Here is a 24,248-nt window from a genome sequence, read left to right as displayed (position 1 = left end):
TGGTGTTAGTGGGAAGTATCCAGATAACCTGGACAGTGTAACACTGTGCGAAGATGTGCTGGCTGTGCACCAAGGCATGTTTAGCCACAGGGTGATCCTCATTACCAACAAACACTGTCTGCCTGTGTCAATTCATGCAAATGGACAGTTTGTTGCTGGTCATTCCCACATAGAAAGCTTCACAGTGTAGGCAGGTCAGTTGGTAAATCACGTGGGTGCTTTCACACGTAGCTCTGCTTTTGATAGTGTATACCTTCTGGGTTACAGGACTGGAGAAGGTGGTGGTAGGAGGGTGCATGGGACAGATTTTACACAGGGGGCAGTTACAAGGGTAGGAGCCAGAGGGTAGGGAAGGTGGTTTGGGGATTTCATAGGGATGAACCAAGAAGTTACGAAGGTTGGGAGTGTACACAACAGAAAGGCATCTCCAGTGTGAGGAATTATCACCGCAAGGTACTATTTATTTATGTATTTATTTACTTTATTCATAATCCAAAAGAACACCCATGTGGTACAGGATTTGTCATTAGAATGTTACATGTAACAATGATAACGATGCATAACATAGTAAACAAGCAAAGAAAATTATGTATCCATAGTACACAGATGGAGAACAACACTTAGTACACAAAAAAACACAAACTCATGACAAACATATGTAGAGCATTAACTAAACCTCAAATAAAAATGTATTGAGGGAATTTAACAGAATTTTTATAAGTATTTCATAATTTGAAAATAAATCTAACTTCATTTAAATTATTGTCTGCAAACAAAGGTTTCAATTTATTGTCTCAGACAGATATTCATTGACACTGTAGATGCACTTATCTATCAGCTATTTTTTGCTTCAAGCTTGAATTTACTTTTGTCTTGCAGCTCTTTAATTTGGGATGGAAGTGCTGGTAAAAGCTTTATTCCTAAGTGGCTCACATCATTCTGCCTTCTCGTTTTTGCTACATGGGAAGTGTGGACTTCTTTACAATGCCTTGTATTGTTATTATAGTAGCTAGAGTTGATTTGAAGAGTACAGCGATTTTTATTGATCATTTACAGGCATTTAAAAATATACAGGGTGGTCCATTGATAGTGACCAGGTCAAATATCTCACGAAATAAGAATCAAACAAAAAAACTACAAAGAACAAAACTTATATAACTTGAAGAGGGAAATCCGATGGCAAATTGGTTGGCCTGCTAGATGGCGCTGCCATAGGTCAGATGGGTATCAACTGCATTTTTTAAAATGGGAACCCCAATTTTTTTATCACATATTCGTGTAGTACATAAAGAAATATGAATGTTTTAGTTGGACCATTTTTTTTTTGCTTTGTGATAGATGGCACTGTAATGGCCACAAACATATAAGTATGTGGTATCACATAACATTCCATCAGTGCGGATGGTATTTGCTTCATGATACATTACCCATAGTAAAATGGACTGTTTACCAATTGCGGAAAAGGTCAATATCGTGTTGATGTGTGGCTATTGTGATCAAAATGCCCAATGGGCATGTGCTATGTATGCTGTTCGGTATCTTGGATGACATCATCCAAGTGTCGGGACCGTTCACCAGATAGTTATGTTATTTAAGGAAACAGGAAGTGTTCAGCCACATGTGAAACATCAACCATGACCTGCAACAAATGATGATGCCCAAGTAGGTGTTTTAGCTGCTGTTGTGTCTAATCTGCACATCAGTATCAGACAAATTGCGTGAGAATCAGGAATCTCAAAAACTTTGGTGTTGGGAAAGCTACATCAACATTGATTGCATCCGTACTATATTTCTATGCACCAGGAATTGCATGGCGATGACTTTGAACGTCATGTACAGTTCTGCCACTGGGAACAAGATAAATTATGGGACAATGACAGATTTTTTGTACGCATTCTATTTAGCTTCAATGACCAATCCACCTGTCATGAAATATGCTATTCAGTAGTGCTTCAACTGCACGTGAGCTATGTGCCAGACATCCATCACGTTGGAAGTACATTGCCATTCTGTCATGCAGTGAAACTTCTTGTAGAAACATTGATAGAACATTACGTAGGAAACCAGCATGTATGGCACCATTTAGATTGCCATCGACAAAATGGGGGCCAATTATACTTTGTCCCATAATGCCACACCATACATTAACCAGCCAAGGTCGCTGATGTTCCACTTGTCGCAGCCATCATGGATTTTCCATTGCGCAATAGTGCATATTATGCTGGTTTATGTTCTATCAATGTTTCTACAAAATGTTTCACTGCATGACAGAATGGCAATGTACTTCCAACATGATGGATGTCTGGCACATAGCTCGCATGCAGTCGAAGCGGTACTGAATAGCATATTTCATGACAGGTGGATTTGTCATTGAAGCTCCATATCATGGCTCGCACATTCACTGGATCTGACGTCCCCAGATTTTTTTCTGTGGGGAAAGTTGAAGAATATTTGCTATAGTGATCCACTGACAATGCCTGACAACATGCGTCAGCGCATTGTCAATGCATGTGCGAACTTTACGGAAGGAAAACTACTCGCTATTGAGAGGAATGTCATTACACTTATTACCAAATGCATTGAGGTTGATGGACATCATTTTGAGCATTTATTGCATCAGTATGGTATTTACAGGTAATCACGCTGAAACAGCATGCGTTCTCAGAAATGATAATTTTACAAAAGTACATGTATCACATTGGAACAACCAAAATAAGATGTTCAAGCATACCTACATTCTCTATTTTAATTTAAAAAACCTACCTGTTATGTTAGTGACTATACAGCACCATCTATCACAAAGCAAAAAATGTGATCCAACTAAAACATTCATATTTCTTTACGTACAACACGAATATGTAATTAAAAAAAAAAATGGGCATTCCCATTTAAAAAAACGCAGTTGATATCCATTTGACCTCTGGCAGTGTCATCTAGCGATCCAACAATAGCACCATCTGGTTTCCCCCTTCAAGCTAGACAAGTCTTGTTCTTTGTAGTCTTTTTGTTTGATGCTTATTTTGTGAGATATTTGGTTTGGTCCACTCTGTATATAGATGGTATTGTTAGTATCTTTAGTTGTTTAAATAAGGGTCTACAGTGTGTTTGTGGTGTGCTAGATTGGGTCTGCTGTTGTTCTTGAAAGTGTGGATAATATTTTCTTGAAAATTAATAACTGGTTCTCTGCAAATGTACTGACACTCAATTTAGATAAAATACAGTACATGCAGGTTTCTACTGCATAAGGCCAGACCAAAACCATTACATTAACGCATTAGGATAAATCAATAAATTAAACAGAATATTAAAATTCTTGGATGTTTATATTAATAATAACCTGAACTGGAAGTTTATGTTACACATTTTAAACTCTGAAAACAATCAATTTTTGACAGTGTAAGGTAACTGGATAGTTAAAAAATCTACTCACCAAGCAGTGGCAGAACACACATATAAAAGAAGGTTATAATTATGCAAGCTTTCAGAGCCAGTGGCTCCTTCTTCCAACAGAAGTGTTGAAGGGGAAGGAAGAGTGGTGGAGGAAAAGGACTGGAGAGGTCCAGGAAAAGGGGTAGGGTTTGAAGACTTCACCCAGAACCACATGTCAGGGGACACTTACCAGATGGGATGCAAAGGAAACACTTTTCCTAGACCTCTCCAGTCCTTTTCCTTCACCCCTCGTCCTTCCCCTTCAAACCTTCTGCCAGAAAAATGGCCACAGGCTCTGAAAGTGGGCATAATTATAACTTTATTTTACATGTGTGTTCTGCTGCTGCTTGATTAGTAGATTTTTTATCCATCAAATTACATGTTAAAGTCTGCAACTTTTCATGTTACACATAATATCAGATTTTTGAAATGAAAATGTCATCAAAAGATGACTTACTGCTCCCATTTTCATTCACTAACATCTTACGGCATTATATTTTGGAGACTGGCCACTGAGAACAAAAATCTCTGTTGCACAGATGCATCTAATAAGGATAATATGTGATATCCACTCTATAACCTCTTGTAGACAACCCAATAAACAGCTGGGTGTACAGACTGTGTCACTCTTGAGTGACATAGCAAAATCTATATGAAATGTTCTGTTGAACACACAAATGCAAAGCTTCATGAATTTTCAATAGATTAGGGAGGTCAGTTATGGTTCTGATTGATATGTTGCCCCTTACATAGTCACACCATACATGGTGTGGTCTGCGCATGAATCTTCACATTGCAGTGTCATACAGCTAATGTCCACAAGCATTCGGTGTAACCAGAATGCTCTCCATACAATTATTGTTATTTTAAGTCTATTCACTTTGCCTTTTTTAAAGTCTATGTATCTGAAAGACAGGGCTGCCAAATAACCATAGGCACAGTTGCAGCAATCAAAGGAGAAACAAAAAATATTAGCTTGATCAGTACAAGTAGTAATAGGCAAAATACACGTGGAATTTTCCATTAAAACATGAGAAAAGTGTTGAATAAGAAAAATGGGCTTCCAGTATCAAGACAGGACAGGGAAAGATCAAAATGTATTTCCACAGACGTTCTATCCATAACAGAACATCATTTGGAAGTCACAGAAATTGAACAGAAGAACCTATTTGGCCACAGGTTGGCATCACATTGTTGTAGGCATTATATGAGGAAAAGGGGAGCGGCTATTTACAAAAATAGTTTTCCACACTGTAGATGTTAATGATTACTGCCATGGCCAGCTCCTGGAGCGCTGTACTTCATTAATAGACTCAGAAACATAAAAGCTAACAGTTCAGACAGTCTATAGGGTCCCAAAAGAAAATTTTTAAACTTCATTAAACAATTAGATGGGGTGCTCATAAAATTTAGTTTGATAAACTGTGTACTTAAACGTGGCCTCCAGTGTATTCAGCTCACTTCAACCAATATAAAAAGTTTTCTTTGTAATGTTGAACATGAGCTAGGTCTCAAAAAGCTGGTATGTATTGCATTCCAAATGAATATAAAATGTCTTATGAGTGACAGGCTACTGGAACAGTTGAGGAGAGCTGCTTGGAACATCAAGGACACACCACTGAATCAGCCAAGCAAATCAGCTGTCAGTGAGCACTGACTCAAATATAATCATGAAATGAAATGTGATAAGATCAGTATCATAACGCAGATGCCAAATTTCTGGGACAGTGTACTTAAAGAATCTATGGAAATAAAGATCTACATCTACATCTACATCTACATCTACATCCACATCTACATCCATACTCCGTAAGCCACCTGACAGTGTGTGGTGGAGGGTACCCTGAGTACCTCTATCGGTTCTCCCTTCTATTCCAGTCTCGTATTGTTCATGGAAAGAAGGATTGTCGGTATGCTTCTGTGTGGGCTCTAATCTCTAAAGATGACAGAACACCTACCATCACACCAATCTGAACTGGAAAACACTAAGAGAATCCACATTTTGTCAAATGTCAGTGCAAGTTCTGAAAAACAAAAGAGTATCAAAGGGCATACTGGGTTCTGGGAGTCCAACTCAGCCATAAATAGTGACTTGGGACCAACAATAGTTTACATTCTGGTTGGAGTCCAAACAGTGAGTATATATAACAGAAAAACCCGCTGCACCTGAAGAAGGTGGGTGACTGGGTCATTGAAATAGTGGGAAGAAACTGGAAACAACTTGGCAGAACACCCAGAAGCATACTATTAATTTGAGCTGAGAAAACTTGAGAGCTCACAACAAATAGCTAATGTGTAACATTTAAAACTGAATGTATTATAGAAGACTCTTCTCATGTGGGGATTCTTAAGTAAACATCAGTACCTAAACTCCCTAACATTATTTTTGGTTAACAGAAGGAGTGAGTTTAGGAGGAACACAGCAATTAACAACCCCAATACCAGAAGTAGAAATAATTCCCCTGTAGAACTACGCATCTGTCTACAGGATTCAGAATAAAGATTCTTGTGCAAAAACCCAAAACAAGTTACTGATGGATATCAGGCAGGAAATTGAAAATCTCCAAAAACATCCTAAAAGAATACATTACTGACTCCTGCAGTTTATCAGAATATGTGAACTCAGCAATTTAAATTCTGCATAATTCTACATTTGACTTTTCCAGTACACAGACACCTGACAGTAGTCTGTGTAAAGATGCACAGTTACTTAGTTTGAAGTATTAGATAAAAACAGCAACTGAGTAGTCCAGGAGAAGGTGCAGTGGCCTTTCTCAAAGTGGTTGCTTTTTTTTAACATTGCTACTCTATATAAAGTAATTTAGAAGTAATTACTACAGTTATCACTTAGAGTAGATTAGCACTAGTCATAATTTCTTGTTAGTGCAGTAACATTGGTAGCACTACACGTGTTTCACTGCTTAACCCACATCTCATCTAAATCATGATGAAAATTAAAGGGAAACAAATTACTACATATTACTTTAAATAAATATGAATGGAAAGACATGATTGAATGTAACTAAGGCGCTATTTGTACAGCAATAGTTGTCAGTTCATCATTTCTGGTACAGGAACAGTGACATGTTATGTTCATGGGTGGGAGCCTTCACAATGATTTAAACAAGTTTGAAAGTTTAATGTAAACACTAAAACTTTGGCCCCAGCAGAGATCCTGGGGAACAATGAATAAAAGTAAAAGAGACACAGTGATGAGGCACCATCATGCATGAAGGAAGAACCAAGAGTGTGGGAGAATTGAATGGGATGGTCCACGTGGGCACTTGGAACTCACGTAAAGCAATACTATGTATACTGTGTGGCCACCACATGCTGTGTAGCACATATCAGAGTGTGCAGCCACTGGTGAGTGCTTCTGCTGCTGTTGTTGCTGCTGTCTACCAGACACCATAGTAAGGTGCTGCTGTGAAGTCATGGTCTGGTGTCAACTCTGGCAGGCTGGAGGTTGTCTTAGCAATTGTAGTTGTGACCATGGTCTGCTAGAAGAATGGTGACTGTGACTTCATTGGTTTATGGTGGTGACATAATGGGCTCAATGTTGGTCACTGCAGGCTCAGTGTTAGTCTCTGTGTGCTGAGAAGCTTGAGCAGGAGGTAAAGTGAAGGGTAGTGTGTTGGCTGTGATTGGGTCCCAGGTGTTGACCAGTATGTTAGGAGCACTGCTGAGGGCAACATCAAGGGTGGCACCAGTGGTGTCAGGGATAGGGGCTGCATCAGCAGTCTTGACAGTGTATGGCCATTGTTGAGGGTGTTTTTGTAAGCTGGCTTTAACTTGTCAATGGACATGAATGAAAGAGGACTGTGGAGATGCACTGAAAATGTTTTGCCATTTTGTTGCAAAATGAGGTCCTCACATCATTTTACAACAAAATGTATTGTGAGTGTAGTTGTGGCTGGCAGGTACTGTGTAATGTCACGTGAGTGCATTATGCGAGCTCATGGTGCACAAAAGTCTTGTACTTGCTATGGTGCTGTGGAGGCATAGGAGTGTAATTCAGGCTTGAAGCTGCTGGATGTAAGCTGGGCACAGGTAATTGTGGGAAGAGGCTGTGGCTTAATAAAATTGGATGGGAGGAATAGGGGCTGCCTGTGTACCATATCAGCAGCAGATGCCTCCAAGTCAGCCTCGTGGGCCACCTGAAAACCTAACAGGACCAGTAGCAGAGTGGTGGACCATTCTGTGACGTATCAGATAAGGGTGAATTGTAATATACTCTGGAGACATTCTACCACTCCATTGTCTGCAGGGTGGTAGCTAGTAGTAAAATGAACAATAGTGTTACAAGTCTCAGACACAGTTCTGAATAAACAGGAAGTGAATTGGTACACGTGGGGTGATGTTATGTAGCGGGAGCCACTGAAACCCAAAATCCAGGCTTTGATGAATGCCATGGAAACCATTTTGGCTGAATGGGATTGGGGTGGCTTCTGGCCAGTGCTTAAATGGGTCTGTAAGCATGTGACAATAGCAGCAGCTGGCAAGGTGCTGATGTTGTCAACATAATCATGAGAGAACCAGTACCCAACAGGGAGAAATGGGGCAGTGGACATGATAACATGACAGCCTACTTTACCATACTGGCATGGGGTGCAGGTGCAACAGTTCTGTTGGATGCCAGGCCAGAACTAAGATTACTGGACAAGGGCAGAGGATGTCCTGGGGTGTTCCAGGCCTTGTGGGCAGTCAAAAGCTTGTTTTGCAGAAGGCAGGGGGGAAGGTAGGCATTGATGCAGTCTTTGGACCCATCTTTATTTGTGGGATCAGAAATGATTTTGCACCAAAAGTGCAGGTCTGTGCCAGAGTCATTATTTGGGCCCTGAAGTAATTGAGCTAGTATGGTATCAGTGAACAGGGTGTCTGTGAGGCCTTCACAATTTAATGGAGGGTTGAGGGCACAAGAGTATTTGAGGCAGTCACCACTACACCCTGGCATGGAGGAGGCACTTGCACTGTTTCACTACTTCCCACTTACTTTTACTTTGAACTATTGCAAATATGATGTGGCAAAAAGTCAGTGGCAGTTAACATCCATCTTAATTATAACTGAATAAAACTGAGTGTTAAAACTAGCCATGCTTGTGAAAAAAGAATTAAATGATATCACAAAATTTTCTACCAATATTTGAAATTTTCTTCCTTATCCTTCGCTTAGTTAAAAATTGCACTTCCCATGCACACAGAATATATACATTCATGCCCACATAAGATAGTCATTAAGTGATAATAATATAAAGTATAATAAACATAAAAAAGTGTTACATTCAGTCCATTGATTATGGCACTCTACTCACTCAATACAATGAAATGGTCCATCTGGCACACAAAAGTCCTCTGTTGTCTCCCCCGCGTAAGTAGTATTGTGTTGGTAGCTTCTTCACCACTGAATTTCAGCCTCGTACCATATCCATTGTTCCAAGAATGTGAACCACAACCAGTGCGATTGTCATTTGTATCTGTCGCACACATCAATCCACTGGCACAGATATATAGAAACCTCCCTTGCCCTAACCGGACATTTCTTAAAACAGTGTTAATAAATTGGATCTCTTTAACCACACAGGTAGAGTGTAAATTCCCTTCAAATGAACAAATAAGTAAGTCTTCCCAATGACAATTACCCATGAAATCGCCCCCCCCCCCCAAAAAAAAAAAAAAAAAAAAAAGCCTTACAATTTACTAAACGAAATTTAGGTATTTATGTGTGAGAATATGAAACATACAAAACAAATACAGGGTGTATAAAAAATAATCATCCAATTTGGCAAGTCTATATTTCTGAAACTAATAAACATACACAATGAATCTTGTTGTTTGCTGAACAGGAAACTCAAAACTTTTTTTTTCATATCTTTTCATAGGTGTTCAATATGCCCCCCCTTGAGATGCATGGCATATGTTGACACAGTATTCAAATTTTTCCTATGCTGCAGCGAGTATGTCTTGAGTTACAGCTTCTACATCTGCTGTTATGTGATGTCTCAGTTCATTCATAGTTGTTGGTTACAGAGGCACATAAACAGAATCCTTTATAGACTACACAAGAAATAAACACATGCAGTCAGGTCCAGTGACCTTGGAGGCCTGTAATGTAAGACTGAATCATTTGGTCCAGTGCAAGCAATCCGTCATTCAGTAATCCTTTGATTTAAAAATTTCCGCACTGCCAGTGTGGCAGTGCCCCATCCTGTTGGCAAACGAAGTCATTTGAATCAGTCTCCAAGTGTGGGAAAAGAAAGTTCTCAAGGATATCTAGATAGGTGATAGACAAAGCTGTCATTATTACAAATATCCTCTACTATTGGTTCTTGTGTAATAAGTTCCTATCCTTGGTCTATGTCATCCAAACAACAATTTCCATTTTTCACATTCATACTGACCAATCTTTGCATTCCTGGAGCAACTACACACTGGTATGCTGCACTGCACCTCACTTGTTATTTATTTTCTGCCAACACATCACCCTGTATGTCAAAACAGCTCTGTGCATACCATGAGAAGCCAATGAAGACATGTTCTTCTGCAGGTGTGATTCTGCTGGACAGTACACTGGAACCACTGTCTCCATGTATGCAAGTAGACTAAGACTGCCTGGATTCAAAGATGATGGAGTTGTGCCATGTTTTTCATGTTTAAATACCTTAGTTTATTAACCCAAACTGCTTTGATCCTGGTCGTGGGACCAATTTTGAACTAGCCAGTTAGTACCAAAGCTAGTTTACTCCCCTTCAGATATAATTTCACCATTCCACGTTCACTCCACACTTGATGATGATATTGAAGATGTTTAATTTAAACTCAAGATATTTATGAACCACAATTCTTTAACGCAGAGTTAGCACCAAATTATACCTTGAAAAACATTACTTTCCAATTGTCCTTGCCATGTATGCACTTCAGCTCCATACCTTCCCTGTTAGAACCTCCTGAAGACTATGATAACAATTTGGAAGTGTAGAAAGTGTGGGAAGTCAAGGATCATCTTTAAACTTATCAGCTACTCACAGTGATTTTACAAAAAGCATCATAGTTAATATATGCAAAGATTATTATTTGGGAGAGGGGGTGGATGAGGGAGGGAGGGGGGGGGGGGGCTCTTACAATGATTTAAGAGGTCATATTTTTAAGGAAGCAGTGAAGAAAATTAGTTATATCTAGGATGCTGCAAAGATGCTTCTATGCCATGAGATGTGGAATTTCAGAGATAGTGCGGACTTGTTTGGGCAGTGGTTTCGAGCCAGAAGCATAAATGATGCTCCCTAAGAATTCAGTTTCGGTTACCCTGAGAATGCATTTTACTAGGTTGAGAATTACCCCTCCTTTTTCCAATTAGGTGGAAATTTCCCTGAGGTGCTCATGGTGTTTGGCCATGCCTCGAGAGTAAATAATAATATTGTCCAAGCACCAGGGAGGACATTGACTAAGAAACGTTGTCAGCCCTGTACAGCATTACAAAGGGCAAAGATCATGAAGAGGCTTTCAAAGGGGCCAAAAGGTATGATGATAGCCGTTTTATCAATATAGTATTGTGATACCATTGTGTGTCTGAAAGCTTTTGTGCAGTCTTTCTTACTAATGACAGCAGAGGCAGAAATTTTGGCACTATAGCTATGCAAGAGTGGGTTCAGACAATGGTCTGGAACAATTCTTGCATTGAGCCTCTGATAATCACGACAACTATGCTAAATCCTATCCTTCTTAGGTGCTAAATGAAGTGTGGAGGACCAGCAGCAGTGGAGGGCTTGGTTTCTGTCTGTGTAAACCTGTTCTTGTCCAGCAGAAGAGCATGGGTGTGGCAGTGAATTGATGGGCCTGAAGTTGTTGAAGTTTATTGCATCATATCATAGTGCACCTTGCAGTGGATGCTAGGAGGGGGACAAGAGGGGGTGAGGAGCAGGAATTGGGAAAAGAAAGTGGTAAAAGTGCTGGATTAAAGCCCATCACTGACTGCATTTTGGTGTCAAGAGCGTGGTGGCCCGCAGTTGGTGGCATCACTGCCAAAGCGCTTGTGATACCAGCACATGTACTTGGCATTAGGTGGTTTCTCCAGCCTCTTGGATGGTTTGGTGGGGAGTTATTAATGTGCCTGCATGGGCGTGCATGTTGGTAGTTGTCCTTGGGCTGTATAGAGCTGGGGCAAATGTGCTAGGTCTAACTGCGCGTCCTTGGACACAGGGTATGGGGGCTCCACTACAAGCTGCAGCACTTCATATATGAAGTTCGTAGGTGGGAGCCTTCACTAAGATTTACACAAGTTCAAAAATAATGTTAATAAACATTTCGTCCCAGCAGAGGAAATCGTAAATGATGAATAAAAATAAAAGAGGCTCAGTGGTGAGACAATGTAGCACATGAAGCAAGATCCAAACCTTTGCGAAAACTGAACAGAATGATACATGAGGACACTCAGTGCTGACACAAAGCAGTACAATGTACAGAGTGTGAAACATTTCTGAGTCTCATGCTGTGTTTTAATAAAACATTGGTTTGTCCAGTATAGGTCTTTGCATTATTGCATGGTACAATACTCTGAAAACTTTTATGTTAACTGACTCTGGCCGCAGAAGCCTACACAAAACTATACAAACAAGGTGTTTACTTTTGTCATTGCATATGGAATTATGGCCAGCTATCTGTCCTAAGCAATGCACAAGGCCAACTCACCAGATTAGTCCTCAAATAACCATCAAACAACAACCCTTGTGTCCTCATTCAAGGCTCTGGTCCACAAATGAAATCTCTGGTTCACAAGCAAAAGCACTGGTTCATAAACAAAAGATGGAGCATTCATTCATATGCTGCACTGACCATTTACTACTTGCACTTAAGGATGCCTGCCTTCCATGCTGACAGGAATTTTAGATAGAAGCCCCAGTAGGCAGACTGCAATAGTGGGGGGAAAGATATTCCTGTCAGTAGGTGTCCACTATGGAGAGGGTGCTTTGGAGAGTATCTAGGTGTGATTGCGGGAGGAGAGTCGTCTGCTGGAGCAGAATGTGGGACGTGTGAATTTTTAGAATTCAGGGAGGTGCCACAGTAGTAATCAGCAGTGGTTGCATCAGCCTGTTAGTGTATAACTTGACACAGTGTATGGATACATGAGCAGAGCTTAACAGAATATCTCATACCTCTTTACTTTGCTATCAACAATCAATCACAGTTTATGTATACTATCATTCACTCCACCTTAGTGTGGCACAGAAATCTTTGCCCATCTATGTACACAGTGATGTACAGTTTTAATAGATAATTAAATTAACTTTGAATGTAAACTGAAATCACACTTGCTTGACAATCCTTCTGATACACAGAAGGATTTCTGAATGTGTAATAATATACTCTGCATGTGTGTATGTGTATGTGTGTCTGTGTGCGTGTATTTGTGTGTGTGTGTGTGTGTGTCAGAGAGAGAGAAAGAGAGAGAGAGAGAGAGAGAGAGAGAGAGAGAGAGAGAGAGAGAGAGAGAGAGAGAGAGAAACACACTGAAGTATTAATCAAAAAGAAAGAATATGGTTTAAGACAATGTTGTAAATGGTCAGCACATTTCCACATATTTAGAATTATAAAACTTACTTATTCTACATCATAGCCTGAGATTGTAATTAGCATCTGTGACAGGTATAAGTGACAAAACTGCAAATAACATGGTATTTGTTATCAGCTAGATATTGGTGGTTAATTGTCAGTTTCTTTTTACTTACAGTACATTCAAGATGTATTTGACAAGTCAACTGTGAATGAAATAAAATATTTATTTCTTGTTGGAGGATTTGCTGAATCACCAATTTTGCAGAATGAAGTGCAACAGTCTTTTGGACGCAAAGTTCATATCATCATACCTCAGGTATGTAAACATGAGAAGTAAAAACAATGGAATGAGTAGAGGTAGCCAGTCATGATAGAAAGGGAGCATTCACTGAGAGATAGATGTACAAACAAGATCTTATAAGCACTTCATACCAGTAAAAAAAAAAAAAAAAAAAAAAAAAAAAAAAAACTCAGTTGCTTCACAGCTTCTAATATTTGAAACTTTAAGGTGCATCAAAGCAGCATACTTATGTTGTCTTCATTTCATCATTTATTCTTCTTATTATTTTAACTGTGCCACTGCTTTTCTCAAAGTGTTTTAGCTGATCTGTTTTGTCACTACAATTAATTATTGTAGATATGGCATCAACATTCTCTTGGTGAAGTTTTGAGTGAATTTAGGGACTGGAAGGAGCAAGCCCTTCATTTTACAAACCCTGTTAAAATTGAAGTCACTGTACCACTGATATTTTGTACATTATACTGTACGCTGAGGTGACAAAAGTCTGGGGATAGCAATATGCATGTACACAGATGTTGGTAAGTGCCATGTACATGAGATATAAATAGGCAGTGCATTGGCAGAGCTGTCATTTTTACTCAGATGATACATGTGAAAATGTTTCCAATATGATTATGACTGCACAGTGGAAATTAACAGACTCTGAATGTGTAGAGGTAGTTGGAGCTAGATGCATGGGACATTCAATTTCAGGGATCATTAGGGAATTCAGTATTCCACACCCACGGTGTCAAGAGTGTGCTGAGAATACCAAATTTCAAGGCACAACCTCTCTCTGCGGACAACACAGTGGTCAACTCCCTTCACTTAATGACCGAGAGCAGCAGCCTCGGCGTAGAGTTGTTAGTGCTAACAGACAAGCAACACAAAGTGAAATAATTTCAGAAATCAATGTGGGACATATGAAAAACTTATCCATTAGGAAGTGCAGTGAAACTTGGCATTAATGGACTATTGGACTATGGCATCACCTGGGGCATCTCTTCTTGCCTTGTGACCATATTAGTTGGACCCTAGACAACTGGAAAAGCATGGTGTGGTCAGATGAGTGCCAGTTTCAGTTTGTAAGAGCTGATGATAGTGTTCCAATGTGACATAGACCCCACAACATCAGGGACCCAACTTGTCAACAAAACACTGTACAAGCTGGTGGTGGTGCCATAATGGTGTGGGATGTCTTTAGAAGGACTGTATTGGGTCCTCTGGTCCAACTAAACTGATCATTGACTGGAAATTCAGCTACCTGGAGACCATTTACAGCCATTCATGGACTTCATGTTCCCAAACAACAATGGAAAGCTTATAGATGACAATGTGCCAAATCAGCAGGCCACAACTGTTCATGATTGGTTTTAAGAACAGTCTGGACAACTTGAGTGAATGATTTGACCATCCAGATTGCTGAACATGAATCCCATCAAACATTTGTGGGACATAATTGAGAGGTCAGTTCATGCAAAAAATCCTGCACTGGCATCATTTTCACAATTTTGGATGGCTGTAGATGCAATATGGCTCAGTATTTCTGCATGGGACTTCCAACAACTTGTTGTGTCCATGTCATGTTGAGTTGCAGCAAGATGCCATGGAGGAGGAGGTCCAACATGATACTAAGAGGTATCCTATGACTTTTGTCACATCTGTGTATATCTGCAAAGTACATCACACAGACTGAATGAGTCAAAGTATAATAATTGGAGACACAATCGCTAATGTACTCCACACATTTTTCTTTTCCTTTGTTAACTCCTCCAGAAGTAGGCTCATTGTCCAACTGGATACATGAAGATGGGAGATGCTGAGTGGGAGGTTATTAAGAGAAAGGTGAATAAAACTAAGTTTAGTGAGTTGTCTTGTGAGAAGTTAGAAAGTTTAAATTATTGGGCAAATAGAAACTGAAGATGTAGGTAGGTTAGCTAACATTACTTGCAATATAAAATTATGAGATAGAACTGCTTCTTGAGGCAAAATATTGAGATCAGCCAATAGACACATATAAAAGTACACAAAACTATACTAGCTTTCAGAGGTATTAGTTCCTTCTTTGATAAAGAAAGAATGGTCAATTGGCAAAGGTTAAGAAGGCAGAGCAGGTAACTCAGATCCTGGGATGAGAGGGACCCTCTTGTTTTGAGGGAGAGGACTCCCATCACCTGCACAACAGATGGATCCCTCATATCCCTGTGTTTATGTAAACTGGGAAGTGTGTCGCAATATCACTGGCTGCTGGTGTAATGTGAAGGAATACACACAGACAAATTTACAGCAAAAATGTTTATTAAAATTAGGAAACTGAATAAACATTTCCTTGTCACAGGCTTTGGGTGCTGTTCAAGAGGTACTATGTTTTTATTTTTGTTTATTGTGAAGCTTTTTTGATTCGGTATGAAAATATTTCTGTTGGCTTTCTGCTTGATGCACATGTGTGAACCAGCATCCTAAGTTGTGTTGAAAGCAAGATCAATATGGTACTGAAAAGATAGAAGAAAAGAATGTACAGTTCAGTGTAAAACTGAATATTGGACATTTGATATTTAGTGCTAATTCACTTAAAAATAGTGTATCTTCAGTTTATGTAAATTGTGCTTCTTAGTGTATCATGTAGTAGGGCATATACTTGTTAATGTCTGTAAGATATATATTGTTCTATATGTTGATTCCATTGCTTATCCATCTACATTTATAGTCATTTTATTATTACAAGAGCTATTTCTTCTGTGTGTTTGTTGAACTAGCAAACAATCTACACATTTTTCCTAGTACTCTGTACACATGATCTAATATCATTATAAAACATCCATGGAAAAAATCAACAAACATTCTGCTTGATGAAAGACTGAATTATTACATACTAACTTCAGTGTCTCATGCCTGAATGCTGTTTAACAGAATAATACCCCTAGGAATAGAAAGAAAAATGGATGTGGCATTGGATTGTAATCATTTCAACTTCATTAAGTGGCTCCTCCTGCCATTTTTTATCTTTGAGGAAGCCTTTGTTTATTCAAATTGAGATATAACAAAAGCACAAAGGAAAGTGATACCAGTGTTGGGATTCAATAATCATTCCTCTCTGTTGTTCATGGAGTTCGGATCTAGAAACTAGTGTTTAAATACATCTGAACTGTAGTTTGTGCCATGTCTGTTGCTGTTCCTTGGTAAGCATAAATCTTTTCTCCCGACATTTTATCAACACACAGTGTTATTCAGGAATGTAAAAATTAATGCATGGAGTGGCTACTGATATCTAGTAATTCAATTCTTCAGATACATATGACTTGGTTGTCACAGCTTGAATTCCTTTAAAAATTAAATAAAGATTTATGGGAAATGTACTGCAGAATAATTTAAGTAAAAACAGATCTTTATAATTAGCTATAAACAACTGAAAGTACAAATGAGGTATGCTGTTTTCATTATATGCACTGTGCACCCCCTATCCTAATTGTTGACATACATGGTCTCAACCAGATCCACACATTGTAGACTGCTAGCCCACAGCAGCCCACTACAGGAGCAGACTGGCTGCTCTTTGTCTGACTCAATCTCAGTCAGTCCTTCATGGCACCAGGCTAGCCCAGACCAGGGTAGCCATTGCTCATTAGCCGCACTCATTAGCCGGGACCAGATGCAGGCCGCATTGCTCACTCCATGAATTACATCTGCAGTGCCAATCTAACCTACACCTTGAAACTTCAAAATGTTCCATGCAGTCTTCCCTAGTGTGTAGGATAAACTAAAGCTGCAAGGGCTGTTTTGACACAGCATAAATAGTCACTTGTACATTTACATGTCATTGCAAGAGATTTTACAAATTACAGTGGAGCATTGCTATAGCAACATCCAAAGGACATTGAAAATTATGTTGATATAAATGAGTGTAGTTGTAAATGAGATTTGTATTTTCAGTCTATTGTGATAGCAAATGGAAAAGAACAAATTTATTTAACCTTATTTTATTTTATGTACAGTATTCACTCTTAAGCTTACATGAACACAGTACATGCAACAGTATGTCAAATATTCACCAAATTACATTCTATGTTCATTATTTCATTTTCAGTTTCACTGATTCCTCCCCTCACTTCATAGAATATGTTTACAATTCTAATGGCTTCTAAAGTGTCCCTCCCAGTAGGGATAGGAACTTCATTTCTTTCTTCTTCCTCTTCTTCTTCATCTCCCTCACTTATTTCAAGGTCACTGTGGCCCTGAATCTTCACTTCATTTGCAATTTTGTCTTCAGTTTGCACTTTGGTTGTAACAATGTCATCATACTGTTGCATATGTTTAATAGTTGCACTGACTGAGAATATCACAGCTGATTTCTGGCAGCAATGCAGATCGCAGCAAACATCAGAGTCATTGAACATGTCTTCAGTTTTGGCAGCATTTATTCCTTCAGTTGTGATTCCTTCCATGACAGAAACAGTTCTTGATGGTTTGGGCTGTGATCCAGCTCCAGACTGTGGTAATGCATCTGATTCCAGACACCAGTGTGATAGAATAATTCTGCTTTTTCACTATGCCTTGTATCATTTTCAATAATATGAGCTCATGATAGGGCATTTAAGACTCCTAATTACTCCTTGGTCTATGGTCTGCAATAAGCTTGTCGTATTTGTAGGAAGAAAAACAAGCTTAATATTCTCCAAACCAGAGGGTACAGGATGTGCTGGACAGTTGTCAACAAAAGCCAGTATTTTCCTCATCTGAATTGTGAGCTCCCGATCCCAGCACCTTATTTTGGGTTCAAAAAGCTCAAAGGTCATCCAGCACTTTTTACTAAACTTGTAGTGTACTGGCAGATTTTTTACATGCTTAAAACACCTAGGATTTTTTTGATTTATGTATCACAAAACAATTTTTTCTTTCCAGTTCCATATGTGTCAGCACAAACCAGAATTGTTATTCTTCCATTAGACAGCTTGCCACCAAAACATTTTTCATTCTTGAATTTCAGAGTTGTGTTAGGTGTCAATTTAAAGAAAATGCCAGTCTCATCTGCATTAAAGATGTCACAGTCTTCATGAATTGTATGCCACATGGTAGTGAGCCATTGTTGGATTGTTTCAGTATTCACACTGTTGGTTTCACCACTCATTTTGCCGAAAGTAATGTGCTGACATTGCTTGAATCTTTCAATCCAGTATCTGATGCACACAAAATTCCTCATCTTTTAATTTACTGGTAAATTCCTCTGCTTTCACCATAAGGAGAGGTCCACTAATGTTATTTAAACCACTTAAGCAGCACTTCATCCATATTCCTCTGTTCAGCTTTTTGGACCACTTAATTTTGGGTCCATTTTCTTCAAATGCAGTAACAATTTTATCCTTGTTCTTCCAAATTTTTGGGCTGTGGAATTTACAAGGCCAAATTGATGACACACGTCAACATTTTTAACTCCATTCTCGATTTCGTGAATCACTTTCACTTTTTCTTCCACCATTAAAATTTATCTTTTATAGGCTGTACTGTTTTAAAATGTGTGCATTTCATAACAAATTGCTATGGTAACTGACATCACTTGCACTGTTTATGAGTTCTATAATTGTCACCACTACTGTAGTATGAATGTGCTAGGGTAACAATGAGATAAGGAATCTATAGTACGCCGATTGTTGATAGAAGGGAGGAGAGACTAATACACCAGGTTGCCATATTACAACAACAGATTTCATTCTACAATATACTAATTCTTGGAAAATCTTGTTCCTAACTCAGGCTGAAAATTATGTTATATATGAGGTACATGCATATACATTTGTTGTATTAAGCAGGAAAGAGAAGTATGTTCCTTATGAGGAATGTGCCATACCACAGAAATAGCCAAGTTGTCATTGTAACTGATGTTGTTATAAGAAAGTTCAACTATATAATTGAAAAATACTTGCATTGCAAATGTTGCTATCACAGAATATCTCATCAAGTGATTAGTCTCAACAAACAAGAATCAGGAAGCTTATGTTTCTTGTAAGTTCTGTGCATCAGCCTAAAAATAAATAATAATAATAAAATAAAAATAAAAAGTTATGTATGCATTTTCTAATATGATAGAAATCTACACAGTTATACAGTGAACAATTTCATTGAGAATCTAACCAAATAATTATATCTAAAAACAAAGATGATGTGATTTACCAAACAAAAGTACTGGCACGTCAATAGACACACAAACATACACACAAAATTCAAGCTTTCGCAACCAACGGTTGCTTCTTCAGGAAAGAGGGAAGGAGAGGGAAAGACGAAAGGATGTGGGTTTTAAGGGAGAGGTTAAGGAGTCATTCCAATCCCAGAAGCGGAAAGACTTACCTTAAGGATAAAAAAGGACAGGTATATACTCTCACACACACACATATCCATCAGCACATACACAGGCACAAGCAGACATCTGTAAAGGCTTGATATTGCACTGGAAAATTTTAATAAGTCAGTTAAGAAGGCTAGGAGAGTGTTTCTGTTAGAAAGAGCAGATAAGCAGTTGTTAGCATTTTACTTAGACAGTGAAGTGACATCACTTAGTTCCAGTAAGGTCAACATAGAGGAATTATGGACAAAGTTAAAGCAGATTGTAAATCATGGTCTGGAAGATTATTTGCTTAGTAAGTGGATTAAGAACAGAAAAGACCAACCATAGTTTAACAACATGATTTGGAAAATGCTGAGGAAACAGGGGCTGTTGTACTCTCAGTTCAAAAGAGAATATGCAGATCACAGCAAGCAAAGGTTAGTAGAGATTTGTGAATCTGAGAAAAGATCTGTGTGTGAAACATACAATTACTACCACCATCAAACCTTAGCAAAAGATATGGCAGAGAACCCGAGAAAATTCTGATCCTATGTAAAATTGCTAAGTGGGTCTAAGGCTTCCATACTGCCACTTGATGAACAGTGTAGTGTGTCAGTTGAAGACACCAAAGGAAAAGGATACAAACATGTTGTCATTTGAACATCAGACTCCGGTATGAGTGACATGTTAGTAAGTATCCCTAGTGTAAAGAAACAGCTGCAGGAGCTGAAATCAAATAAGTCACCAAGTCCAGATGGAATACCAATTCAGTTTTTCAAAGAGCACTCAACAGCATTGACCCTTTCTTAGCTTGCATTTATGGTGGCTCTCTCATCCTTCACAAAGTCCCAAGCAACTGGAAAAAAGTGCAGGTGACTCCTGTGTATAAAATGACCAAAGAATGGATCTGCAGAATTACAGAACAGTATCCCTAACATCAGTTTGCTGCAGAATCCTTGAACGTATTTTCAGTTCAAATATAATAAATTTTCTTCAGACTGACAAGCTTATGTTAATGAATCAGCATGGTTTTAGAAAGCATCACTCATGTGAAGCTCTGCTTGCCCCTTTCTCAAATGATATAATGTGAAGGGCAACAGGCAGGTTCCATATGTCTAGATTTTTGGAAAGCATTTGAGATGGTGCTCCATTGCAGGCTGTTAAAGAAGGTACAAGCATATGGAATAGGCTCACAGATATGTGAGGGGATCAAAGACTTATTAAGTTATGAAATCCAGCATGGTTTTGTTGCTGGCGAGTGTTCGTCAGAAACAAGGATATCATTAGGAGTGCCCAAGGGAAGTTGATAGGACCATTGTTATTATCTATATACATAAGTGATTTGGTGGACAGGGTGGGCAGCATTCTGTGGTTATTTGCTGATAATGCAGTGGTGTATCGTAAGATGTCAAAGTTGAGTGATTTCAGAAGGATACAAGATGACTTAGACAAAATTTCTAGTTGGTATGATGAATGGCAGCTGTCTAAATGTAGAAAAATGTATGTCAATGTGGATGAGCAGAAAAAACAAACCCGAAATATTCAGATACAGCATTAATAGTGTCCCTCTTGACACAGCCACGTCTGAGTACTGCTTGAGTGTTGGAATCCATACCAGGTTCGATTAAAGGAAGGCACTGAAGCATCTCATATGTGGGCTGCTAGATTGGTTTTCAGTATATTTGAACAGCATGAAAGTGTTAACGAAAATGTTTGGGGAACTCAAATCGGAATTACTGGAGGGAAGGTGATGAACGTTTTGAGAAGCGCTATTGAGAAAATTTAGAGAACTGGCAAATGAAGCTAACTGCAGAACAATTCTGATGCCTCCAACATACATTGTGCATAAGGACCACGAAGATAACATATGTGAAATTAGGGCTCATATGGAGGCATATAAAGAGTCAGTTTTCCCTTGTTCTATTTGCAAGTGGAACAGGGAAGGAAATGACTATTAATGGTAAGGGGTACCTTCCACTAAGCACTGTAAGGTGGACTGTAGAGCATTGATGCAGATGTAGAATGCAAGTTTTCTGCTCACAAAAAAGTGAAGTAAGTTTTGCTAAGGTGTCTAATTGTCAACACAATCATTTACATTTTGTGTGGGCTCCTGAACTTATTTCTCAAAATAAAGTAGCAGCAGTAATGGCTAAAATCTTTCATGCCTACCAATAAATTTTTGGAAGGAATGATTTCCAGCAGAAAATCTGTCTGGCTTACTTGCCTTTCGGTGCAGTCTCACCTTATCTTCAAAACACATACTGACATTCTCAAGTGTGCCATTCTCAGATGCCCAGTCGCCAAATATGGTATTCTTTGATTACAGGCTTTTATTCTTTGGTGTAGGTAACTATATTTATAAGAAGTCATTGTAAAATGACTGGTACAAGAATTAAAACATCAAAGCTTGAGATTTTATTCTAATCTGACATGAAAAGTTAACCGAGAACATTTTATCCAAAAACATGTCTCCCTCCTGACCTCGTTCCTCTGAGTAGTTTTTCCATTCACTATCTAAAAGTTCACATGTTGACACATTAAGATAGACCCAGCAGCTTCCCATTATTTTATTTGAGATGGAGGCATGTTCACAGCATTCATACAGTACCATCCTGTAACTCTAGTGGCTCTCACAAGATTATATCCACATCAAAATAGTTCAGATTAAACAATACTAATTAAAAGAACACAATGAAGGGTAGTTCTTTTCGTGCAGTGATATTGTATCCACAACTGTAATGATACTTGTCCTTCTGTTCATTTACCATATTATTAATCTGACATGGATAAAAAGCTAAGTGGATGTACTATTTTCTCTGTGACTCAGAAAAAACCATTTCCACCCCTGTGCTGATCATTAAAGTGCTCTTCTACCATGCTGGACCAAATTGCAATTGCATCTGAGGAACTGTGTGATAAGTTCTTTTGTCAGAAAACAAAACAAAACAAAACACTTAATTATGATGATGAATAACTTTAATTTCAAGTTAGCAAAACTACAAGCCAGTGTACACATAAGGTGATGTGTGGTGTTAGCTTTATAAGCTAACAAGTCAATCAGTTATTTCAGCCAAAGCCAGCCTGGTAAAGTGAAGCCAGATGGGCCAACAAGGGTAGAGTAAGACCTGGTAAACTGAACCAGACTAAGTCTACACGTGCTACATGAACCAGTGTGGCTGAGGAAGGCTAATATGGGCTGGTCCCAACAGGCTTACCAGCAATTCATATAACGTATTTGTAATACCATTCCATGATGAGCACTGCATGAACATTCTAAGTGTTATGTGAAAATCATAGGCAATGGTGCCATTTACCAATACACCATTAGATCTTGACAATACCAAAGGAAAACTTCTGTTTGCAATTATAGCATCAGTTACTTTAAACAATGTATTTTCAGAACACCTTGCAGAAACTGCTGTACAGTGGCAGAATTCATCATTTTTATAACAGTTGTGCTGGCAGCATACATCAAGAAAGATGAAACAATGTAGTAACTTGCAATAAATGTAACATGCATCAAGTATAATGCCACAAGTGATTTCATTACACAATGTGATATTATTACCATCACCAGAGTTTATTCTATCACTTAATGCACTATTTTGTGCCATAAGTGATGTTCCATTTATGCTGAAGTCAAATGATGATCTACTTTCTATTTTTGTTCAACAAAAATGAGTGTTTTGAAACTAGATTATTGATGTATGAAGTTTCTTAATTATAAGTGTTGATTAAACTAAGAAATTAATTGCTTTATTATTAATTGCTATGTTATTTTATTTAAGGAAATGGGACTTTCGATTTTGAAAGGAGCTGTTTTGTTTGGGATGAATCCAGAAGTAATTACAGTCAGATACTCAAAGCAGACATATGCAATAGGTGTGCTGAAGCCATTTATACCAGGAGTACATCGGAAAGGTAAATATTTCCTAGTGGTGATATGTTTACATAATTTGAGGCTAAAAGCTACTATAACCAGAAACATAGTTACAGAATCTGTGCCTACATTAATGATTTCAGCATTTTTGTCTCATTTGTGATCTTTCATTCACACACACACACACACACACACACAGACACAGACACAGACACAGCACAGACACACACAAACACACACACACACACACACACACACACACACACACACACACACACACACACATATAATTTTTTGATGATGTAAAAACTAATCTTGCGTGCAAAATGTGATTCACCTAAAACTATCACAGTGAACATTTCCTGAATGACATGAGTAACTGATAAGCAAATTTCACAGAATAAAAGTATAAACAAACAGCCTCATAAAGTTAGCATATGCTGTGACTCCAGAAGTAATGAAAAATATATTATTTTGGTTGCAGAATGTGCTCATTTCTTAAATTGAACAATGACTATTTTTGCTATGAAGCTGAGTGCATAGTGATTTGAACTGGAATTATGTTTGTTACATGGTTCTAGTGTCATTAATTCAAAAGAAACTGTCATTATGCCCTATAGGTGTTGGCCAACAGTTAGAACCACTCATAGCATGGTGTAGTAGAAGTAGAAGTAGAAATTTATTGTCTTGTAACATACAATTCAAGCCATTGACTTAAAGTACAGGAGACTCGTCAAAACACAAAAACTGGTTTACAATTTTAAACAATCCCTAGTAGCTTAGATAATTGAAATTTT

General features: G+C 38.4%; 1 protein-coding gene across 1 annotated transcript in view; it reads left to right on the top strand.

Moving 5' to 3' along the window:
* LOC126277046 (heat shock 70 kDa protein 12A-like) overlaps positions 1–24,248 on the top strand; it is a 218,492-nt gene that overhangs the window by 149,914 nt on the left and 44,330 nt on the right. The window contains exons 10-11 of the mRNA XM_049977324.1: positions 13,151–13,291; positions 23,360–23,492. Coding sequence (XP_049833281.1) covers positions 13,151–13,291; positions 23,360–23,492 — 274 coding nt within the window. The remainder of the gene's footprint in view (positions 1–13,150; positions 13,292–23,359; positions 23,493–24,248) is intronic.

This window comes from Schistocerca gregaria, chromosome 1 (genome assembly GCF_023897955.1).
Source record: "Schistocerca gregaria isolate iqSchGreg1 chromosome 1, iqSchGreg1.2, whole genome shotgun sequence".
Taxonomy (NCBI): domain Eukaryota; kingdom Metazoa; phylum Arthropoda; class Insecta; order Orthoptera; family Acrididae; genus Schistocerca; species Schistocerca gregaria.
The sequence above is the reverse complement of the archived record's forward strand: the minus strand, read 5'-3'. Positions and strand labels throughout refer to the sequence as shown.